General features: G+C 40.5%; 1 protein-coding gene and 1 long non-coding RNA gene across 14 annotated transcripts in view; one reads left to right on the top strand and one right to left on the bottom strand.

Annotated features, from left to right (window-relative positions):
* cspg5a (chondroitin sulfate proteoglycan 5a) overlaps positions 1-24711 on the top strand; it is an 86981-nt gene that overhangs the window by 16611 nt on the left and 45659 nt on the right. For all 11 annotated transcript variants that reach the window (XM_074684413.1, XM_074684408.1, XM_074684409.1 and 8 more), the window contains exon 2: positions 19023-19950. In XM_074684413.1, the coding sequence (XP_074540514.1) occupies positions 19023-19950 (928 nt within the window). The remainder of the gene's footprint in view (positions 1-19022; positions 19951-24711) is intronic.
* Positions 4464-24711, bottom strand: part of LOC141801391 (uncharacterized) — an 87303-nt gene continuing 67055 nt past the window's right edge. For 2 of the 3 annotated variants that reach the window (XR_012599393.1, XR_012599392.1), the window contains exon 4: positions 4464-4543. This is a non-coding gene — a long non-coding RNA (uncharacterized LOC141801391). Of the gene's footprint in view, positions 4544-7795; positions 7850-24711 lie in introns of those variants that run through there. The other variant, XR_012599394.1, reaches the window with a different exon arrangement.

Raw genomic sequence — 24711 nt, 5'->3', positions numbered from 1 at the left:
AGGACTTTTCTGGTCTGAATACAGCCTTAATTATTAAAGGGATGAATTATCAAATTATTAACTACTAAAAAATACAATGCCTTAAATAAATCCCCACCAAAGAAGCGCAAACTCTCAACTTCAAGAATTTCTTTCACCTCATCCTTAAATTTCCAAATATGGAAATTTGCAATAATGATATTTATGACCATATGGAAAAACAAACAACTTATTATCAGCGGTTGCTGCTTCTGAATAACAGCATTTTATTGTACACACAGTATAGAAGCCACTTTTCCAATCATTTACTACAACTACACAAGCTTAAAATGTAAACATAGTGAGTGGGTCAGATCCAGAGGAAATCTGAGGTTTTGGAGGACGGAAAGTTCATCTTGGAGGTGAAAAACTTCATAATTCTATACGACACAATACATTCTTTCTGTAAAGACACCATCATCAAAAAAGTTAAACCGGTATTACCGTAAACATTATAATATGGCACACCCCTGATCCTCATAGTTTTTGAAACTAAGCCTTAAAGCTTCAAAAACTGATCACTAAGAGGAAAGTGGTCTCCATAAATCAGTTTTTGGTTCAGTAGATTTTTTTTCACAGCTGATGATCAAATTATCCCTGAGTTGTTGGATTCTGAGTATCAGCGTTTTTATCTCTGTCTTTCTGATAACACTGATCAGTTTTTCTGCACAAAGCTACTCCAAACTCACAGCGTGGAGGGATTTACAAAAATTGCGTGTGTGCAACATGTTGGAGGTTAAACTGACTGACCGCTGGAAAAACCAGGTCACTGGAAAAAAAAAAAAAAAAACGACTCTGGGTGAAGACGCATGGATGCACACATATAACATGCATGCACTTAACTGCATGCATGTGTATCATATGCATGACCGCACACACGTGTTCCCACACAAACACGGCGAAGAGGAGCATCGCATCACATCCTTCAACCTTTTAAAGGTGCAGTCCTTCAAACCCTGCGACCGTGTGGATGCAGATCTGGTTGCCATTTGCACAACGGGAGTGAGAGACCGGGAACGGTTTCCATGGCAACACATCCTTCCACCATCCCACCACCTGTGGAGTCAGAAATGAAAGGATTAATGTGACGGACGGAGATGTAAAAAATAAAAAAAGGAGAGGAGTACACAGAGCGGGGGAGACGGAGGGATGATGTTTTACAAAAAGGGAAGAAAAGAGCGGGAAAAAAAGGGCGGATGTTTGCAGAAAAGAAAGGAGAAAGAGGAGGACGGATAGAGGGAGGCTGGTCTGAAAAAAAAAAGATGAGTAAAAGAGGACAAGAATGAGGATGAGGGAGAGCGTCTGGTGTAAAATCGATGCAGAGGTTTTCAATTAGCGCCGAATGCAGAGCGATGCATTTCCTCCTTATATCGATATTAATGAGCGGCGTTAAGTAAAGATAAAAAGCCTCATGCGTTATTCATCAGTGAGTAAGTGTGGGAACGAGGAAAGACAGGCGTGTGTGTGTGTGTTAGTGTGTGTGTGGTTCTCCTGAGGTTTCGGCATTTGAAGCTAAAATCAATGGGAATGAGTTAAAGAGGCTTTTTCTCCTGCAGCTTCTTGTCGTTCATTCAGCATCATTACTCTGATCGGGCTGCAGCCGTGTTCATAAACAGTATTTAAATCATACAAACCAGAGACTAAAGCGTTTCTGCCAGTGGAGGGAGCCACAGGGGCTGTCTTAGAGGAAGAGGTTTAAAAAGCCTAAATTAGGCACATACCAAGAAAGGTGATTTAAGGGACTTTGAACGTGGCATGGTTGTTGGTCTGAGTATTTCAGAAACTGCTGATCTACTGGGATTTTAACCCACAACCATCTCTAGGGTTTACAGAGAATGGTCCCAAAAAGAGAAAATATCCAGTGAGCAGCAGTTCTGTGGGACAAAATGCCTTGTTGATGCCAGAGGTCAGAGGAGAATGGACAGACTGGTTGGAGCTGATAGAAAGGCAACAGTAACTCAAATAACCACTGGTTACAACCGAGGTCTGCAGAAGAGCATCTCTGAACACACAACACGTCCAACCTTGAGGCAGATGGGCTACAGCAGCAGAAGACCACACCGGGTGACCCTCCTGTCAGCTAAGAACAGGAAACTGAGGCTACAATTCACACAGCAACACCAAAAACTGGACAATAGAAGATTGGAGAAACGTTGCCTGGTCTGATGAGTCTGGATTTCTGCTCCACATTCAGATGGTAGGGTCAGAATTTGGCCTCAACAACATGAAAGCATGGATCCATCCTGCCTTGTTTCAACGGTTCAGGCTGCTGCTGCTGGTGTAATGGTGTGGGGGATATTTTCTTGGCTCACTTTGGGCCCCTTAGAACCAACTGAGCATGGTTCAAAGTCCACAGAAAAAAAAAAGAGAAAAAAAATTTAAAAAAAGAGAAAAAAAGAAAAACGGGGGGGGACAAAAGAAAAAAAAGAAAGAAAACAAGAAAAAGAAAGGGGAAAAAAAGGAAAAAAGAAAAAAAAGAAAAAAGGGAAAAAAGAAGAAATAAGATAAAAAGAAAAAAGAAAAAAGACAAAAAAGGAAAAAAGAAAAAAAAGGAAAAAAGAAAGAAAAATGGGAAATAAGGAGAAAAAACAAAAAAGTGAAAAGAGAAAAAAGAAAAAAAGAGTTACAAGAAAAAAAAAGAAAAAATTGGAAAAAAAGAAGAAAAAAGAAAAAGAAAAAAGAAAAAAAGAGCAAAAAGAAAAAAAAAGAAAAAAGACAAAAAAGAAAAAAAACAAAAAAAAGTCCACAGCCTACCTGAGTATTGTTGCTGACCATGTCCATCCCTTTATGAGCACAGTGTACCCATCTTCTGATGGCTACTTCCAGCAGGATAACGCTCCATGTCATAAAGCTGGAATCATCTCAGACTGCTTTCTTCAACATGACAATGAGTTCCCTGTACTCAAATGTCCTCCACAGTCCCCAGATCTCAATCCAATAGAGCACCTTTGGGATGTGGTGGAAACAGGAAGCTCCATGCAGGCTGGACATTTGGGCTTCTAGACAAAAAAGTAAAAGTCCTACAGCTTTAAAACTCTCATGGATGGATTCCTGATCAAATTTACTACAAAAATATTTCACTTTTGGAGAGATTTTGTCAAAATTGTGGCATCTATGAGGACTTGTTCCTCAGTCAGTTTCACTCCTCAGAGGGCAGCAGTTGGTGATGATGTCACGCACTGATGAGGAGTTCCGTGAGCTGGTCATGTGACCCACTGAAGGCGGGAAAATGCTGTGTGTAGCACACAGACATTAAAAAGGGACAAAACCTTGAAAGTGGAGGTGAAACAGGCATAAGGGACTTTATTTTTTAGTAAAGATTGTTTTATTGTACTTGATATGAGCCAGATTCAACCAACAAGTGCAGAAAAATGTCTTATTTTAAGATATTAAGAGGAGATATGAGGTCTAAACCTACCGGCCACCGTAGATGTAAGTCCATTAGTCAAACTGAATGGCAGTGATGAGACTTTGTTTTGAATTCTTCCACAGGAAAAATTGAGGATCGAAATATTTTATTTTGTCACCAATTTGTCGTGTAAATCTTGTCGTAGCCTCTTCTTGCTCCCATGACATTTTATGTGGTGTGAAAGAAGTTTAACCTCATTTAAATACATTTTCTCCTCATCTTAAAAAGTCTGTTGCCCATTTTGTGAACTGATACCTCTCATTGCATGTCAGTATTTTGTTTCACAGAAACACGTGTCAGTAATCACTCATACCTGATGTAACCAGTTAAAAAAATTAAAACATTTAAATAAAGATATCAGCCCCACAGTGATGATAAACCTCGGCATTGTTTCGAAAGGAGCCGTAAATCTTTTGTTCGTCTGCCATCCGCCGTCCTCGCCCCTCTCCCCCCTAGTCTGGGTCAGCAAACTGGCCGCCGGGTCTCAACTGTCACAACCAATCAGGTTCCTCTTTACAGTCTGTCACGGCCAATCAGAGCGCCCCAGGTCTGTGGGTGGTTTAGTGGCTTCCCCTCTCCAAACTGATCTGCAACAGACAAAAGCAGAAGCCTGAGGGCCGGCGGCTCGCCAGCGCAGGCCAACAGCACTTGGCCTTGAGGCGCCATCACCCCGGAACAATCAGTCTGACACACACACACACACACACACACACACACACACACACACACACACACACACACACACACTGTAGAAGAGCCAAAAATCTTCCCATTATGACCATCCACACCCTACACAAGAGGAGTTGGAAGCCACCCTAATTACCAGTGGGCTATACTGGCAGAGAGACAAACACACACACACTCACACACACACACACACACACACACACATACGGTCACTAACATAAACAAACTAACAGTCTCCTTATGCCATGCTGTTTGATTACCTCATGTAACGTGGGAGAAAAACAAACAAAGCCTCTTTTATTCCCTCCGTCTCGTCTCATTTGGGTCTCAGCTGCTCCGTCCTGGACCCAGACCGAGTCTGACACCCTGAACCGGTTCGTCCTGAGTCGACCCGGCTGCGACTCGGTTTCAGCTGCCAGCTCCGAGGCTCTAATTGGGAGAAAAACATGCTGGTCATTGTTGGTTTGGACAGGCTCTCTTTTTGGAGTAACTAATTGCAGAATCATGTTTTGTGAAGTTGAAAACTGAATTTTATCGACTCATTTAATCTTTTATTGAGTTCTGGAGTGTTATTTTTCCTGTAATGGTCAAAGACGCCGACACAAAGTTCAGTCCAGTTTCTGACGGTATTTAGGGTAAGTGATTACTGACTCAGTGAGCAACAACGCAGAAAAATATGTGGATCCAATGTGACGATGAGGTTCTCACCGGGACACTGAACTACGTTACAAACTGAGTTTACAAAGTTTGCTTGTTGTCACATTACCTGGTCGCGTTGCATTCTGGGAAAAGCTGCCTTGAACAAAGAAAAGTATTTTTAAAACTAGAAAAACTCTCAGAGCGCACGTATTGTGATTGTCACCAACACTTTAGTCCTACTTTAATGTTATACTCCCTTTCAGCAGACTGTCTGCTACAATTTGGTGTTAGCTGCAGGTTTGTACAATAATTTGTTTCCTGACAGTGTTGAAAATTATGATGAACCAGGACATATTTCATATTCCAGATCTTAGTATCCAGAATATTTCCAGGATCTGGATCGTACTTTTACATCTGTCAGAAATTATGGTGACCTTGTCTTGTATTGTTTTGCAAAGCAATCCGACCATTTATGGTGGAGTTATATACACATGTGTTGAAAATGGCCCTATCTCACAATGATAAAGAATCCTTTAAAAAAGTCCTGGATCCAGATGGTGATCCGGATCAACTCCAAAATTTAATCACTTCTTCCTTATCCCAGTTTGAACATTTCCTGAAAATTTAACAAAGATCCGTTTGTTAGTTTTTGAGTTATGTTGTTCACAAACAGACCAACAAACTCTCCCAAAAACACAACCCCCTTGGGGAACATAAAGATCTGCTCTCCAAAACAAATGCACACCTTGGTAAGAGCCACAACTTTACGACACGGGGTGGTGATGGGTGTCTTCATCCCGTTAAAAACACTACCAGTTATGGCCACAGGTGTCACTACAGCCAACACCAAAGGGATTGTCATCACAAAGGCTTTAATGGAGAAAGCTTAGGGGCCGTTTACACGACAACAGTTTAAGAGTGAAACGAAAAAGTTTTGTTGCATTTCAGCCTCGCGTTACACGGAAACGGCGTTACAGCCAACCTAAAATGCAAAGTTTTGACAACAGCCTCCAGAGTGGGAAATTTCTGAAATAACTGTGTTTCTTTGATATGTTTGTACGTGTTTGACTGTCTGGATCAATAAATCATGCAATACTTTAATATGTACAGCCCTGTTTCCACCAAGCAGTTCAGTTCCGTTTGTCTCAGTACAGTGCCCATTTTGTGGCGTTTCCACTGACTAATCCAGGGATAGATTCCAAAACAACCGAGACGAGCCGTCCCACTTTTTGGGATCCTTCTCTTTGGGTCCCGATCTGATCCTGGTTGGTGGAGCTACAACACTGAAGTTCGTTGATTGGTCAGAATTATCGTTACTTCCTGTGCGACAGTTGCTGTATTTCTCCCACCATCACACAGTCTTCTCTGAAACAAAACTAGATTGTGCTTTGTACCAAAGAGCTACATGCCAATCACAGAGAAGATGAATTACTGGATGTCTCCCACATTAGCTCTTTTTTTTACTGCGTTGCGTTTTTCTTCTTCATTGGATTTATTAGTGTTGTATACTGTGTCGCACTGCTATGGCATCACACTATTGTGTAACTGCTGTGGCTATCTAGATCTGGCTTACACCCCGCCTACCACAAGGGGCACCCTTGGCTGTGGAAACACAAACAGGACCAGGCTTAACCGAGCCAACCCATACCAAACCATACTGATCTAAACTGGACTGCTTGGTGGAAACGGGACTTAAAGGGACAGTTCAGTTTTTTTGAAGTGGGGTTGTATGAGCTCTATGTGACCACTAAGGACATTAGATACAGTAGAAAGTTGTCTCCTCTCCCTCAGTAAGACACAGACTGTAATCGATGGTGACGAGGAAATAGGCGCTAACAGGGAGAGACCGTACCAGATTCAAAGGCTATTTTCTCTGCCTACAAGAACTAAAACCAAAAAGTAAAACCACAGTTTAAGAGAACGCTACATAAAATATTTTTTAAGTGCATTAAGTCTTCGGAAATATAAACATTTATCTGGACCTAACTAACTGGTCATGTATCCTTCCGCGCAGCGCTAGTGCGCTCCGTCCCCCCTCCTTCTTTCAGCTGTAGGGAATGTAAACAAGCTATGCTTCGGGCGCCGGTTGTAGCCTCGTGTAAGTTTGATCAAGTATCGTAATTCTTTTGTTTGTACTCTAAGGATTGTGAGGCAGCGTATGAAATTCAAAATGAGTGACTATGACAGCGACGATGAAGTTTCATTCACTTTGGAACCAAAAGGATACCTGTATGAACCGGAGCACACAGAAGAAGAGCTGCTACAGATGGCGACTGAAAGGAATACAGAGGAAACATCCATGTATCTAATGTCCCTAGTGGTCACATAGAGCTCATACAACCCCACTTCAAAAAAACTGAACTATCCCTTTAAGTCAGTCTGACGTCTGCACAGTATATGTACTTTTATAGAAACAGTTTTGAACGTCATATATGGAAGATATCTTGATTCCTGCTCTTTCTCTTTGACGTCTTTTAAAAAGCATCTTTTCCAGTCCATAAGTTTTAGTTTGCTCTGTGATGACAACAATCGTGGCTCAGTGGATCTGTTACAGACTTAATGACTCATGTGTTTACAGTAGTTTCAGGATTTTATGGACTGTTTTGATACCATGATTGGACTTCTTGTCTTGTTTTCATCAAACAAAACTAAGAGGAAATAATTAGACATCAAAATGTTTGTCGTCTTGGACTCACATCTGTGCAATTATGCTTCATTTGGCATGACTCACAGCGAGATAAATCATTCAGAAAAGTTAGAAGACACAACATCATTCACTGTTACTGCAACTGAAAAACAAGGCGGCTGTGTACCGAAGTGTCTTTCTGGAGCCGTCACACTGCTCCTAAACCAGCTGTCCATCAAAAGGTTTCTCCTCGTTAATCCAATTAGGCTAACGAGGGAGTGAAAGAGAGACATCTCCACTTAACTGGAGCTCAGTCCAGAAGTGCACAGAGAGGACTTTGGCACAACGACACCACTGAGTCCTGGTAGAGTGTCTGACGATTAGGTCATTTTCTCAAACTGTCTCTGGTTAGTTTTGCGTTGTGAGTGTAGAGCTGCAGTGACAGAAAGGTGGGGTGTCCTGGGAAGACTCTGAAAGAAATGACTTAGTGGAGCATGACAACCTCAGTTCCCATAGATATTACAAACACATGAGCCAGAGCTGCCTCTCTCTGCTTCTGGCCTATTTCTAAGTTTGTACTTTTTTCTTCCTGTAATGGGAGTCTGCTGGTTTTTCCTGCTCCACCTCAAACTGGCTCGTTGTCAGTCAGGCCTCCAGCTGTCGCCAGAAAATGATACAATGGTAAAAACCAAACACACAGTAAAGATCTGCCAGGAATAAGACAGCAGGGTAAGAAAGTGATGTCAGTGATTTTCACCTGATGGTCAGGAAAATAAAGCAACAGGTCATTTCTTTACTGAAGGCTCAAAGGAAATGTGGTTTCAGAAGATTTAAAGGGGAATTACACACCACTGTCGTGTGTCAGCAGTCCAGTGGACGATAACTGATATTCGGGGCAGATAATCATTTGCAGTAAATGTGAAAATATTGGCATCAATATTTGGGATAATACGAAGTCCAACACTTAATTTTGCTGAAAGCTTTTAAGCATATGTTTATTGAAGAGCTCCCAGCTCCAATATGAAAACTTGGAAAAAAAAAAAACACTCCCCCAAGTTTTCAATCACGTGTTACTGTAGATGGGACAATGCTAGAGACAGAGTAAGGAGATAGAGAGGCGCGGCTGCATTGGAGCCAAAATACACTGTCTGAAATGTAATTTGAAGCATATCAGCCACTGGATTAGAAAAAGGCAGATGCCGATATGCTTCAAAATTCTAAATATTAGCCTGGTTAAAAAATAGGCAAGCCTTATTTTCTTTCTTCCTTTTTCTTGCTTTCTTTTTGTTTACAACCAAGAAATAAAAACCTGCTCACTACCGTTTAAACCTGATTACTGTCATAATCATGCTCATATTTTTCTCCTGTTGAATTTTATTAAATTATATAGTCATATCCAGTTGCATTTGATGTTATCCTATCTTATTGTAACGTGTTGTTACTTGTTTTATCTTATCCTATCTCATCCAATGGCGTCAAAGTGTCCGACTGTGTTATATAGTGACATATCGAGAAATGCAAAAAGCTCCATTAGAAAATAGATGCTGACAGCTTGTCCATCATTGTCCAGTCAGCCAGCCTCCACCTCCACAGGGTCCAGGACTGAGCTTCTTCAGCAGTCTGTTCAGTCTCTGTCTCCTGGATCCTGTCTGCTCACAGCAGGTGAAGCTCTTCACATGTGGCGTTGGTGTCTGGTGTTAGCTCTGTTAGCCATGTCTGTGAATAGCATGATGCTACTCTGCCCTCTGGTATTCCCTCTGTTGCTGGGTTAGCATGGTTAGCTCGTCCATCTTATTGGAGATAGATCTTGTGTTCACAATAACGATGGATGGAAGGACAGGTCAATGTCATCACTTCTTAGCTCACACCTGAGAACCAGCACGTTGTCCTCACCTCCTTTTACCCATCCTGTGGGAAACATCTGGCCTAGCACCACTTAGCAATGACATGCTACAGGCTGCTAACAGCTGAGTTCACATGTAAACAATGCAGCCATGGTTACATGTAGGATCTCCAGACAAACACAGGAGAGTAGTAGTAAAAACAAAAAGTTTAGTGTCCGTGACCAACAAATGAGCCACACAAAGTAATTATCCACTCCAAATACAAAGATTACGAAAAATAGATGAAAAAAATTACAAGAAACGGGCAAAAAAGAGAGAGCTACTGCAAAAGGCAGCCATAGCCAAAAGGTGCCTGGCATACTGTATCACATCACACCTCACTTTACTGTCCCATACTTTCGTTCATCTTATCAGAACAAATCTTATCTTATTACATTTGTATCGTGCTGTTTCATGTCTTATTTGTATCTTATTTATGTTTATATCTCATTGTATTGAGTGGGTTTAGCAACAGATCCTTTAGAAGCTGAAACGAGCAACAGTTCGACGTGTTTAATGCACTCACTGTTGCAGCTTTAGAGCCAATAAACTCAACAGACTCTCCTGCAGATAGATCATGTTTTTATGTCCGTGCCTGGTTTGAAGCCAACAGCAAACGCCCGCATTGAACCAGCATCAGAGTCCGGTATCACGGGCTGCCTCCTCCTCAAAATCATGACGTGTTATAACCCCGCTGCAGCCGTGTGAGATGAAGATCTCTGATGAAAAGGTCCAAAAACCCTGAAAGTGTCCCCCTTACTCTCTCTGTCATCATTTCTCTTCAGCTCCCACTCCGTCACATCCTTCACCTGTTTCTCCTCTTTCTGTCTTTCTTTTTCGTCTCTCCTCATCACCTCCTGTCATCCCCTGTGGGTGTGCATCAGCCATTTACGTGTGTTCCCCACTGTGTGTGTGTGTGTGTTTGTGTTCGTTGGACTGTTGCAGCATCAGGATGATGAGTGTCAGCTGTGTTTGTGGCGAACTGGTTTCCCCGTGGGATTCAGCCTAACTACATGACAAAGTGTCACTAAGTGAGTGTGTTTCTGGAGAGGTAAAGGAAGTGAAAGGGACTTTGTTTGTGCTGAATCCTGATTAATATCAATCACTGAGTGTGTAAAATCCTGTCACTCATACGAGTGTCTGTGTGTGTGTGATGTTGGCGTAGTACTCCAGGCTGCTCAGTTGATGTATTCAACAGCAGTGGATTGTGGGACTGCTGCAGGGATTAGCCCCAGCACGACCCCGTCATCAAAGACGCAGCTCGATGCTGCTCCAGAAAACAACTCCCTCATAAAACTGTCAAACAGCGCTGCAGGAAAATGACGGCTTCACGCCTAATGACCACGACGTACGGCTCGTGTTTCTCTCTGATCGTGATTCGGTGAAGAATAAATTCATACAGTAGGTGCAGGAAATGTCCTCCGTGCAAGAGCTGCACTAAGGCTGACATTTCTTGAGATATTGCAACTAAACCAACAGTTTTATAAATATTTGTTCTACCAGACGTTAATATTAACTCAAATAATCCACACATGAAAAGAAATCACAACGTTCAGGTCCATAAATAATGATTATGGTGAATTAAGTACGATAAGACAGGAAAAAAGTATTGAACACGCTAACTGAGACTCATCTAATACTTAGTGGAGAAGCCTTTGTTTGCAATGACAGCTTCCAGAAGCTTCTTGTCAGGTGATTGACTAGGCCATTCTAACAGATTGATTTTCTTTTTCTGAAACCATTTGAGAGCCAACTTTGCCGTGTGCTTTGGATGGTTGTCCTGCTGGAAGGTCCAGCCACGTCTCATCTTCATCATCCTGGTGGATGGCAGCAGATTCAGATCAAGAATTTCCCCATACATGGCTCCATTCATTGCTCCGTCAGTTATATGAAGTTTGCCAACACCATGAGATGAGAAACAACCCCATGCCATGATGCTTCCACCTCCAAACTTCACTGTTGGTGTCGTGTTTTTTGGCTGATGTGCAGAGCCATTTCTCCTCCAAACATGGTCTGTAGTATGACAGCCCAAAAGTTCAGTTTTGGTCTCATCTGACCAGACAACATTCTCCCAGTATTCTACAGGTTTGTCAAGATGCTGTTTAGCAAACTTTAAACCAGCTTCAACATGCCTTTTCTTGAGGAATGGAGTCTTGTGGGCTGAGCGTCCATAGAGGCCATGGTGGTGGAGTGCATTGCCTGTTGTTTTCTCTGTAACAATCGTACCTGCTGCCCCCAAGTCTTTCTGGAGCACTTTCAGGGTGGTCCTTGGCTTGTTGAGTACTCTTCTGACTATCTTTCTGACTCCCTGGTCAGAAATCTTCAAGGAGCTCCTGTGCGTGGCCTGTTGATGGTAAGGTGGTGCTTCTTCCACTTGTGAATAATGGCCCCAACGGTGCTGACTGGAATATTCAGGTGCTTTGATATAAGTCTGTAACCAGTTCCATTCTGATGCTGAGCAACAATCAGGTTGTGAATGTCTTCAGAGAGCTCTTTGCCTTTACCCATCATGAGGTGTGTGGTATTTAACTGCTTGGTGAAAAAAACACCTTTTTTATAGGACCATCAATTTGCTCTAGCCCAGCTGATGTTGGTTTGCACTAATTGGAAGTTCAAGTAATAATTACTGACAGATTTCAGGTGGTATGGTGCATTTCCTTACAAAGTATACAGCCTTTCCATGGTGTGTTCAATACTTTTTTCCTGTGTTATCGTACTTAATTCACCATAATCATTAGAATGCATCAGAATGAATGAAGTTCTTGAGGAAAGTTCCTGTGGTCAAAAAGCATCTGAAGATAGACAGATAAAGTTTGGCAGTGACCTTTTTCTTTATGTTAACAAATTGTGTAGAGTTTCCCTTGGTATTTCTGGTTTCCTGCCCTCTGCTCCAGTTTTTAATTAACGCTTTTATAACAGTGTGTCTCGTTACAGTCGGAGAGTCTGCACCTTTTATTTCTGCTCCTCTTTGATCAGACATCACGTCATGCACATTGTAACACTTTTTAGCTGCTGTAATAAAAGATACATTAAAGGCTGCATAAATGCAACCTCGCTGAGCGTTGAGGGGATGTTTTACGGACAAAGAGATTAAAATCCCAGAGGGTCAGAGCTTAACTGCAGCCAGGGAAGATCCCCAAAGATACCCTCACATACGTTATTAAGTGGAAGCTGTTTACCAAAGCTCCTTATTTGACCCCGAGTCCGGAGCAGTCGTTAATTTTCAGTGAGTGATGAGGGAGGAAACTAAACCCTGAAACGCTCAGACGAGACTGTTTGTTCTCTTGAATGTGGAGGTACACAGCGCTGATAGGTAATGATGGCGTAAATGGTTTTAATGAGAGGACTTGACCAGATCTCTGACCAGTATTGGGGCCTCGACTTGGATTATCCCTTTGTGACTCAGATTTGAGATTCAGTGACTTGATTACCACACCGGTATCAGTATCATCCCAGTGTAAAAGCAGGAGGAATAGCTTTTGTTTGGTGTGCTCTAAAATCACTTTTTGACATTTTGAGCCAAGGAGGCAAGACTTTCAGTTCCTCTTACGTGTCACTCAGTGTGGCACACAGTCTTTAAGGGAGTATTTTGACTGGCAAGCAAACAAAAACATTTCTACCTGCTGTAATGTAAACAAGAAGCAGGCTTGTAAAGGCAGGAAGTGCAAAAACACACTTTTCTTAACACTACTCCAGATACCTCATGCAATTTCTTCTTCAACAAAATGAGAAGCAAGTCTTCAAAACTACTGGATAGACACAAAATTACAGATATTTACAAATCCTGAAACATCAAATGGCTTTTTAAAGGATTTCTACGGTGGCCAGTGGGTGTGAGACGATTCGCAGAAGCCACAACATGAATGCTAACTCCAAAACAAACTGAAATACAGCCATAGTGGAAGTTAAACTAGGTTCGCTATCCCAACAGACACAGAAAAGATGTGAAAGTAAATAAATGATTATCTTTTTTAACTTCATCTGAGATAACGTCGGGGTCTCGCCTTTGAATATCCTTCGTAGTACTTATACTTTTTTATTTACTGTAAAAAATTGTCATCTTATATAAAGCCTTATTTACCAGTAGCGTTAGCATTGAAGCTATATTTATCATAGCTAAGGGTAACAAACATTTACTTAATTTCACAAATTTTCTGTGTCTGTTAGGAAAACTGTCCTCTAAAATTCTGTTGTGGCTGTAATTTTGTTGTGGTGTAATTTTTGCATTCATGTTGTGGCTTTTGCAATTGTGTTGCAGCTTTTTCATACATGTTGTAGCTTTTGCATTCATTGTGGTGTGATTTTTGCATTCCTTTTGTAGCTTTTGTATTCCTGTTGTAGCTTTTACAATCATGTTGTAGCTTTTGTATTCATTGTGGTGTGATTTTTGCACTCATGTAGTAGCTTTTGCATTCATTGAGGTGTGATTTTTGCGTTCATGTAGTAGCTTTTGCATTCATTGTGGTGTGATTTTTTGCATTCATGTAGTAGTTTTTGCATTCATTGTGGTGTGATTTTTGCATTCATGTAGTAGCTTTTGCATTCATCGTGGTGTGATTTTTTTGCATTCATGTTGTAGCTTTTGCATTCATTGTAGTGTGGTTTTTGCATTCATGTTGTAGCTTTTGCATTCATCGTGGTGTGATTTTTTTGCACTCATGTAGTAGCTTTTGCATTCATTGTGGTGTGTTTTTTTTGCATTCATGTTGTAGCTTTTGCATTCATTGTGGTGTGATTTTTTGCATTCCCGTTGTAGCTTTTGCATTCATTGTAGTGTGGTTTTTGCATTCATGTTGTAGCTTTTGCATTCATTGTGTTGTAATTTTTTTCCATTTATGTTGTAGCTTTTGCATTTATTGTGGTGTGGCTTTTTTATACATGTTGTAGTTTTTGCATTCATTGTAGTGTTACTTTTGCATTCCTTTTGTAGCTTTTGTATTCTTGTTGTAGCTTTTACATTCATGTGGTAGCTTTTGCATTCATTGTGGTGTGATTTTTGCATTCATGTAGTAGCTTTTGCATTCATTCTGGTGTGATTTTTGCACTCATGTAGTAGCTTTTGCATTCATTGTGGTGTGATTTTTTGCATTCCCGTTGTAGCTTTTGCATTCATTGTAGTGTGGCTTTTGCCTTCTTCTTGTGCATTTTGCATATGTGTTGTAGCTTTTACATTGGAGTTGTTGCTTTTGCATTCATCCTAATGTGCCTTTTACGTTGGTGTTTTAGCTTTTGCATTTTTATTGTAGCTTTTTCATTAATTGCAGTGTTGTTTTTGCGTTCAATGTAGTGTGGCTTTTGCATTCGTGTTGTAGGTTTTGCATTTATTGTAGTGTGGCTTTTGCATTTCTGTTGTACCTTTTGCATACATATTGTAGCTTTTGCATTCAATGTAGTCTGGCTTTTGCATGCATGTTGTCGCTTTTGCATTAATTATGGTGTGGTTTTTGCAATAGTGTAGTAGCTGTTGCATTCAATGTAGTCTGGCTTTTGCATTTGTGTCATATTTTTTGCATTTATTGTGGTGTGACTTTTGCATACATGTTGTAGCTTTTGCACCCGTGTTTAGCTTTTGAATTGATTGTAGTGTGGCTTTTTCACTAATGTTGTAACTGGTGCATTTGTGTTTTTGCTCTTGCGTTTGACTTGTTACATTTGCTTTTGTGTTTTAGCTTTTGCAAATGGGCTGACACCTACCAGCTACCGTAGATCTCACTGGAGCAAACCATTTTCCAGTTAGAGTTTTTTTTATCTCAATCCTTCGATGTAAGAGGTACATAATTACATCACCTCAATTTTCTTTTTCTTCTCTGGACTGAAACAATTTTGCAAGTTTTTTACTCCTCAAATAGTAAATTTTGAACATGTGACAACTGAAATAAATGTACAATATTCCCTTCGACTGCTCCAAACAGGGAGCAAACATGGGGAAACATACGTCTTTCCTGAGTCAGATGCTCGTCTGCTTCTGGAGAAACACTTCACAAGTTGTTTTTAGTGAACTGAAGGAGTTCTTTCCCAGTTACTTCCCAGCTCGTTATGTTAACCAAATTAAAGTTCACTGCACGCACAGCAGGGGTTACTGAGTCCAGTTGGAGTCCTGTCAATTGTGATCCTGCAGGAGGAGGCTTTACAAAGTCCTGAGACCCAGAAGTCTTGGAAATGAGAGACTGTCAGACTTCAGTTTATTTAAAAACTTGAAGCCTTGTTCCTACAGATGATAATCCCACTGTCATCAGATTATTTTACAGCTCAGGTGACTTTTTACATGAGAAACTTGATTTGACGCCAGACGTGTTCGTGCCATCAGAGCATCTTCACCTCTTTCTTCTGATTGTCCAGACTCTGTTTCGTCTGTCTCCTCAAGATCATCACTGCCCCCCCTGTAGAGAGACCCCCAAAGTCTCCCAAATCCCTCCTTCTCAAACCCCCATAATCCATAATCCCACTGCTCCGCACCATTCAAGTACATTAGTGAATTATTCCTTTAATCCAAAGGAGGGAGCGTCCGGACATGAGTCAACCAAGTCAACCAACCACCCGGGGACGGAGTAATCAACGGGGGGATAAGCACACAGCCAATCACGTCTTGTTTTAATTTGTTTCACCCGGTCAGTGGGGTCCAGTACCAGACCCCTTGAGCCCCCCTGGGTCTTCGTCATAATGCTGAAAGACCCGGGTCACTGTGGGGGCGTGGATCTCTGATGTGTGAGGCTGGACGCTGTCTTTGAAGAGAACCAGTGGTTGATCAGACACAAACAGCAGCAGATGGTGCGTTCAGCAGCTCAGACGTTCACGGCAAATATTTGATTTTCATTTTTAGCTCCTGTGTTCTCAGTCTGTACAGTTTAGGAGAAGAAACATCCCGATTCATTCACTGAGACAAACTCAAATATCCTGACTCCTGGAAGTGACAGCAAGACATCAGGTGGTGCTGCCAACGAGGCGACAAGGCGTTCATCTTACAATATATTAATTATGAATCAGAAATTCAACAACTCTTCCAGCTGACGTCTTTAAATGAATGTTTTTATCATGTTGGGAAAATGTGAGAGTCCAAAAAACACATTAGAGGACACAAAATGAGGTTAAAGTTGTGAAACGGAGTGGAAACATACGCAGGGTCAGAAACATCAGAGGCTAAAAATGTTTGCAGGCTAAAATAATCTGAATATGAAAAACAATCTGGAGAAAAATTAAGATCCTGATCCTGCCATAAATAAGTCAGACTTTCCTCAAATATCCTCGTCTCTGATGTGGGCTGTCAAAAAATTCTCGATCAAGTTGTCAAAATTAGTTAAAAAAGGCAAAATTCTTCACGTCTAAAGAATTTGTCTCAGCATAATCAAATTTAAAGTGTCCCTCCGGGATGAGGACAAACTAATTATCTGCAAGTCAGAGCTCTTATAATGTTGTTTTGAATATTTTCACAACTTGCTAATTTACTAAATTCCTAAAAGACACAGGCGGATTAATAACTCTTGTTGCAGCTCCACCAGACTGACTCTTTCTCATCCACAGTCTCTAAATAAAAGAAAGCAGTAAAATCTAAAAGTATGTTCACCCTCATGTCTGTCAGATTATGCAATCACCAAAACAAATATTTAAAAGACATTTTTTCCAGCTGGTGCCTAAAGAAGAGAGTCTGTGATGGAAAAACACCTGGGAACAAATCTGTACACAAACATCGACGTCCAAAGTAGTTAAATGATGTTTGTTGTGTTCAGAAAAACCTGATACACATGAAAACTTGTCTTCTGTCTGAATTACTTCCACTTTGCACCAAAATCATTATTAAATATCGACTTCTGTGTTTGTATGTGAAATAACGCTTGAACGTAAACGTAGACACACAGTTCACAGTTTAACCTTTTGAGTGTGTGTCTCTTCTGTGCAACAGCAGGCAGGAAATGCATAAAGAGTAATGAAGAGTACGAAACGATAAAGTGACAATCACCAGTCAACAGTGCAACTCAACTAAAGATGGGTACCTTTCACATTTGAAACGTCATGGTACCAGGTATGCCCGGTTCCTGGTACTCAACTGTACCAATTTTCAGTACTTTTTTGTGTTTAGGTGGTAATAAATATTAATTTATCTAATAATAAAATCTCAAAGTTTTTCAATTTAACATGTTAATTCTTCAATGTATAACCTTGCAATGCTGTGTTCATGTCCAGTATGGAAAATTTCCCACTCTTCCACTACCTCACAGTCACAAAGATGCATTTAGGTACAATAACATGATACCTTTTAATTTCATGTGATTTAGTACCTGGTACTACAGACTGAATTCGGTCTGTACCATAGACTGTATAAAACATTGACGTAGTCTCGCCGACGTCACTTGTTGTTTCTGAAACGGAAAATGAAGCAGATCAGCTATCGCGGCCATATTGGTAGTGGCAAGGGATTCCCCTACAGCTATAGGGCACCGGCCGTCACGTGACCCTCAGCTGTGCCTCTTATTGGGGGAGCTTGCGATCTTAATATCGTCTGAACGGCCGCGTTAGAAAAAAATTCGCCCCCCGTACAGTGGGAGCTGTTAGTAAAATTAGCGACTCAGACAGGAGACGTTTTCTGAACCAGGCTGTAAATATGTTAATTTCTGCTTTGAAAACAGCTTTTTTTTGGCTTGGTGTGTTTGTGACTTCCGCTACTTCCGGAGTCAGCCTCAAGCGAACACTCGAGAAACAGAAGATTTTAGCACTTCAGCATTGTCTCATATTCTCAGACCGGAGGTTGCTGCTTGGTCTGTCCCTATAAAAAGTGACTAACTTCGTACCTATCCCTAATCTCGACAATGTAAGAACCTGTACGGTAGTTTCTGATTCACTTCCAATGCAAAAAGAAGAACTGATTGATAGAAAATGTTTATTTTGAAAAATGTAAAAGGAAATGATAAGCAAAAGAAAAAAAAACTTGTCAAACAGAAGTTAGAACATAGAAGCTTTGCAATTTTGGAAACAATGTAAGATGTAAACAAAACAAAACAAAAAAAAGAATCACCAATCTAACTTGTTTTATATTTTAAAAAAGGAGTGGAGAGAAGTAAAACTTATTAAGAAACTTAAGAAGACTGGAAATATACGAGCCATCATTCTTCTTTTGTTTACGCTCCTAACTTTATGGTTTCGTTGGTCGACTTTTCTGACGGGGTGGGATGCATCTTCAAAATGAGGAAGAAAAATCAAACATTCACGACTTTTTATCGAGGCACGGTGTCCTACATGTTCGTTCCCTGATTTCTGAACCTCTGCACTTGCCGTAGCGGGCTAAAACTGAGCTAAAAACAAGTAGCACTGACAAACCCATGATTGTCAACCTTTGTGGGGATGTTTATGGGACACATTTGTCTTGTTTTTTTGTTGTGACCTTTTTGAGGGTCAATATTTCAAAACCCAAGTCCAGAACATTCAAAACAATCTTTTTAAAATCCATATTGACATTACACAGAAGCTGCAAAACTTCATGTCTGAATCTTGCTGAGTCTGTTGATATTTTAAGCAGATCTGTTGTAATTGAGTCAGTATGAGACAGAGCTGGAGCTTTAAGTCAAACCACATGCTCTACATCTACAGATGTCTCACTAACGAGCTCTGCGCTCCAGTAACTCGCCTGTTAGAGAGTGAAACGTCTCTCCTGAGCTCATCGGTGCAAACTGTGCTCCGTGTTTTACAGAGACCTTTACGCCTCTTTACATTTTTACTCTAGAAAGCTTCAAAACAAACTCAGCTAAGTTTTCTTTCCTTGTGTTTTTAGGGAACACTGTGGGGACCAACGCCACTGAGCCGGACAGCGTGGCCAATGTCACCTCGCTGCTTAACGAGGAGGAGGGGCCTGACAAAGTCAAGGAGGTGAGCGTCTCAGCCAATCCCGACCCAATCAGCACTGTGACCCCGAGGGCGGGCCGGATGCCGCGCGCAGGCGAGGAGGACGAGCAGAGCAGCGGCATGTTTGGGGAGCCGGTGGTCCCCGTCCCCGTGGAGGAAGTAGGCGTGGCCGCCCCGCCGCAGCTCAGCCCTGATTCTGCTGAGACAGAGCACCTGTTACCCAGCAGCCCCCGTGAAACCGAGGTGGTGGAGATAGAGGAAGAGGAGGAGGAGGAAGAGCGTCTGCCACACACTGACCCACCTTGGATTCACGCCAAGGATACGGCCGTGTTTGACCTGGATCGCCTCTTCACCACCACCCCTCCACCCGTCACCAACCCTTCCAACCCCGACATCCTCCACGTGGACTTCTTCGACCCCTCCTCCCGTGGACGCAACCTGGACCTGGCTCCGCCCTCTCCGTCATCACTGGCTCATGAGCTGCAGGGCGGAGACCCCACCTCCTGGGCCATGCCGGACAACTACGACTACCTCACCCCTTACGAGGACGGAGCGTCCCCCACGGCTGACGAGTACACCTACAGCACCACGACCGACGCCTACGAGACGGACGAAGACCTCCGTCTCTCCGCTGGGTCCCCGGCTCGCTCCAAGCCTCGGGCCCCGGGGTCCGGCTCCTTCGTCCCACAGGCTCCCCCTGCTGCTGCGCCTGTGGACGGGTCGGACGGGATGGGTGGGTGCCGTGTGGGCTACCAGATGGTGAATGGCAGCTGCCGCTCGCCCTGTGACATGTTGCCTAACTACTGCTTCAACGGGGGACAGTGCTACCTGCTGGAGGGCATGGGAGTCTTCTGCAGGTAGGAAACACAAACACACACACGTTCCGCACAAAACATGCTACAGCAAACTGTTTCCTGGTTGTAATCCAAGGGTCTGCAACCTGTGGCTCAGGAGCCTCATGCGGCCCTTTGACTCTTTTGCAGTGGCTCCTTGTAACTTTCATTGATATTTTTCAAACCAAATGTGGGTCACATCTGTCAATAAAGCCTGCCACCGCTCTACTTGACCTCCTACAACATCAACAGCCCACCAACTTTCCATGCACCTGTGGCTAACCTCAAGTTTTACAGCCCTGGGAAGATAACTTAATTATAAGTCTTTGATAATTCAAAATTTTCTTACATTTTTTTCTGCGAATTTACAATATAATTTTTTTTAAATTAAATTGGAATTTTAGTTTTTTAATTGAAAAAAAAAATAATTTATTCACTTTTTGAGATTTGAAAATTTTCTGAAATTTTTGCATATTTACTTCATTTTTTTTGAATATTTCAAAATTTGAGAAATTTCAAATTTTTTTTATTTTTTGTCAGTTTTTGAAAGTTTAAAATCTTCTAATTTTTTTGCACATTAACCACATTTATTAAAAAAAATGTTTTCAAATTTTAGAAATTTCAAAGTTTTTTAAAAAATATTTTGTCAATACTTGAAATAAGATTTTTTTTTTTTTTTTTTGCAATTTAACTAAATTTAATTGTGAATATTATTTTTTAAAAAATTAAGAAATTTCAAAGCTTTTCATTCTTTGTCAATTTTTAAAATTTGAAAATTTGTGTTTGGATATTTACTTTATTTAATTAAAAAAAATAAAACTTAGTAAACTTCAAAGTTTTTCCATTTTTGTCAATACTTGAATTTTCTTTTTTGCATATTTATTCATTTCATGTAAAAAAAAAGAAAATTTAAATAATTATTAGGTGTTTTTTTAATCAATTCATGAAATTTTAATTCTTCTTCTTTTTTTTTTTTTTTTTTTTTACAATTTTCTAGCCTAGGGTGAGAGTTAGGGTTAGGATTAGGATCACCCTGACCCTAACCCCTCACCTCTAACCCTCACCCTGTAAAAAAAAAAAGTCCCTTCAAAACAAAAGCCCAGGTTTTTTTCTCGCCCTGCCATAGGCCAGTGTCCCACTTTTAGAGACTGATACACAGTAAACATGAAGTGTCATTTATTCCTGATCATATCCTGAGACAAACTCTGACTTTAACTGAAGAAAGGAGAAAATCTGAGCATATATTGAAGGAACTAATGACACAAAAAAGGATTTAAAGTCTGCTACTCTCCCTGAAAGCATCCCCACATGCATCTTTAATCACTGATAAACACAGAACCCACTGTGGGTTCTCCAGAGCAGTCAGACGACGTATAAAATAAAACGCTCTGTCACATGACGTGCAAAGCTCCATGAAACTCCAGATTTATCCTCTTCTGCTCTGCTCGTCAGGAACATGTGGAACAGCTCAGCTCAGAATACAAACCAGCGCGTTATTGTTGCTTTAACGAGAGCGTTTTATGAGGAAATGTCCCGACTGCTGCCAGGCTGTGTGCTGACATTCGGTTTTATTGTGAAGGATTGGGTTTTCTTTTGTCAGGCAAAGTGGACACAAACATATATCAGAACACGTGCAGAGATACAGGAGCAAACATTGTCATTACTCTGATGAACTTACAGCCAGTCATCGCTACAACACCGCAGTCATGACTTCCTCATCCAATCAGGCCGCAGTGATGATGAATCTGGGTCAGGAGTCAAACGGATTAACAGAATTATTTATGAAAATATGGTGTAAGCCTCAGAGTATTTCCAGTCTGATGTGAATTCTCTGCCAATGCAAATAAAAGTTGACAACCACAGCGCATCTGTTGATCAAAACATCACGACGGCTGCGTTAAAGAGAAACACAGCCGGGGATTACAGCTGCAGCAGATGGAGGGAGGGTGATGTACGGGTCGTTGGATGGCTTTATACCATTCATTAGTGCAGTTTGTCATTTGATGTATTGTATGGAAAATGAAATAGTCAATCATAAACGTTAAGGATTATCAGAGTGAATCACTGCCTGCTTCAGCATTTTGCTTTCCTTTTCTAGTTTTTGCTCGTACAACTTTGAAATTTACCCAAAGTCTTTCTAATCCTGGTGTTTTGGTTGGTTGAACTTGAGCCCCGTTTCCACCAAGTGGTCTGGTATGGATTGGTTCAGTTTGGTGCGGTACAGGCAGGATTGGCAAAGCCTGAAAAAGAATCTGATGGGCTAAAAACTGGCGCAAAGTAAGAAGTAAAGACTGATTGAAACATAAAAGTATCGTCAATACTTTACAGTAACAATTGCTCAATAAATAAGTAAAAAGAAGCTTAAAATGTTTGTGTTTAGTTCACTGAGGTAGGCATTTTTGTTTGGATTGAGGTGAACCTGAACCTGTTGCAAAGTAATCTAAAAAAAAAAAATAATTAGGCAAATAATCAAATCTAATATATTATATTGCCTTTGTCATTTCATTTATTTTTTATTTTTATTTTTTTCCTTTATCATTCTGTTTTTTCTTCTTTTTTCTTTCAACATATATCATTATTCCTTTATGAAAATTCACAAGCACAATTATTGTTAATATGCATCTTGAAAATCTCGATTAAGAAAAAAAAATGTATAATTTCATGTATTTATTTTCAATAATTATTTCACTTTAAGTTTTATTTTTCAGCTTTAGTCACTTATTTTTCCTTTTTTTCTTTCTTCAGTTTTTTCTTTTTTCTTCTGTTTTTTCTTTCTTCTGTTTTTTCTTTCTTCTGTTTTTCTTTCTGTTGTTTTTCTTTTGTATTTTCTTTTTCTTTCTTCTGTTTTTTCTTTCTTCTGTTTTTTCTTTCTTCTGTTTTTCTTTCTGTTGTTTTTCTTTTGTATTTTCTTTTTTCTTTCTTCTGTTTTTCTTTCTGTTGTTTTTCTTTTGTATTTTCTTTTTTCTTTCTTCTGTTTTTTCCTCTTTTTTCTTTCTTCTGTTTTTTCTTTCTTTTGTTTTTTCTTTCTTCTGTTTTTTCTTTCTTCTGTTTTTCTTTCTGTTGTTTTTCTTTTGTATTTCCTTTTTTCTTTCTTCTGTTTTTTCCTCTTTTTTTCTTTCTTCTGTTTTTTCTTTCTTTTGTTTTTTCTTTCTTCTGTTTTTTCTTTCTTCTGTTTTAATCTTTTTTAATCTTTTTTCATTCTTCTGTTTTTCTTTTTTCTTCTATTTTTTCTTCTTTTTTCTTCTTTTTTTTCTTCTGTTTTACCTTTCTTTTATTTTTTCTCCTTTTTTCTTTCTTCTGTTTTTTCTTCTTTTTTCTTTTTTTCTTTCTCTTTTTTTGTCTTTCAACATGTATCATGTTTTCTAAATAAAAATTTATAATCACAATTATTTTTATTATGCATGTTGAAAATCTCAATAAAAAATAAATAAATAAACAAAAAAAATCTAGGTATTGCCTCAAAACTAAAAGAAAGGGAAAAATGGGAGCAGTAGTGGGAGTAGGATTCTTTTTTGCCAGGATTGGGACTGGACAGGGTTTTTTTTCTGTGGGAATGGGACAGGAACTGACGATTCTTTCAACCAATTTACAGACTGCAGTGTCTCTAGCTCCGCCTTCTGGGGTTGGATCAGTACGTCTGGCGCCCCAACAGGGTACTAAAAAGTGGGACGGTAGGGGTCGGTAATTTGGAGACCTGTCCCGTTTTTTTGTCAAAACAAACTCCACAAATACATCCCGTACCACCACAACTTTAAAACCCAACCGAGGGCTGGTGCTCCCATTTAACGAGTGCTCTTTAAATTACCGTTACTCCTCGATTGTTGGGGCCAGAGAGGATATTCAAACAGCTCCTTGGAGAAGAAAAGACAAACTACGTGATGATACTCAGGGTATTACGGTACTGCATAGGTATCCATGTGCAATAATGTTCCACTCACAGACAAATATTGATGCAGGCTCCTCTAATTACCGTAATTCTTAGACTATTTGGGCAAGAGGAAAAATTCAAAAGGTTCCTGAAGATGACCTCTCAGGAAGCGCCACAAATCACATTTATCTGTTCAAATTTCCTCAACAAAAGCAGGAAAACACTTCTCCACTGCTGACACGACTCATTCCAGTCTCCTCAAACTGATCAGGACAAAGTTTAGAGAAGTCACAGAATTTAAAGATAGAAATAAATGCTAAAAAATCAGAGATAAATGAACAACTTTTCTCCACCACCAACAGGATTTTATGTAGCTTTGTCTGAAAAACTGATGGTGGAGTTTTAAGACAGCTCCGTCACCTGTAAATACTCCATCTGCATCGTGATGAGATGAAAATGGAAAACGTCCGTCAGGTTTTATCTCCCTGTCAGATCAATCAGTCCCTCAGAAAGGAAAAGACTTCTTTCTACATCGGCCATTTTGTTCTGCAGGTCAACATCTGTACTGAAAGCAATCCATCAAAGCAGAGCAAGAAAGATCAATTTCTACACCCACACGCTCAAAGCGCCGGCTGGAAGAGCAATTTTACCTCCAAAAACACCCGAACGGGGCCTGATGAGATCCAGCCATGTTTGATCTGAGACAGGTTTTCCTCTCCGCTTGTGTGTGTGTGTGTGTGTGTGTGTGTGAGTGTGTGTATCCTTTACATAAACACAGGCTACAGATTTCAGCATGGTTTTACATACATTCCCCTATAATCATGAAACAAATTAACCGACCAATCAGTGAGCGGAGACTTCAATCAGAGAGCAGCTGCTCGCCTCAACATGCAGATTTATGCAGAGGTGACAACGAT

This window comes from Halichoeres trimaculatus, unplaced genomic scaffold (genome assembly GCF_033239565.1).
Source record: "Halichoeres trimaculatus isolate MK-OKI-2021-1 unplaced genomic scaffold, fHalTri1.1 fHalTri1_scaffold_12, whole genome shotgun sequence".
NCBI classification, from domain to species: Eukaryota; Metazoa; Chordata; class Actinopteri; order Labriformes; family Labridae; genus Halichoeres; species Halichoeres trimaculatus.
Note: the sequence above shows the minus strand (reverse complement) of the source record. Positions and strands in the feature narration are given on the sequence as shown.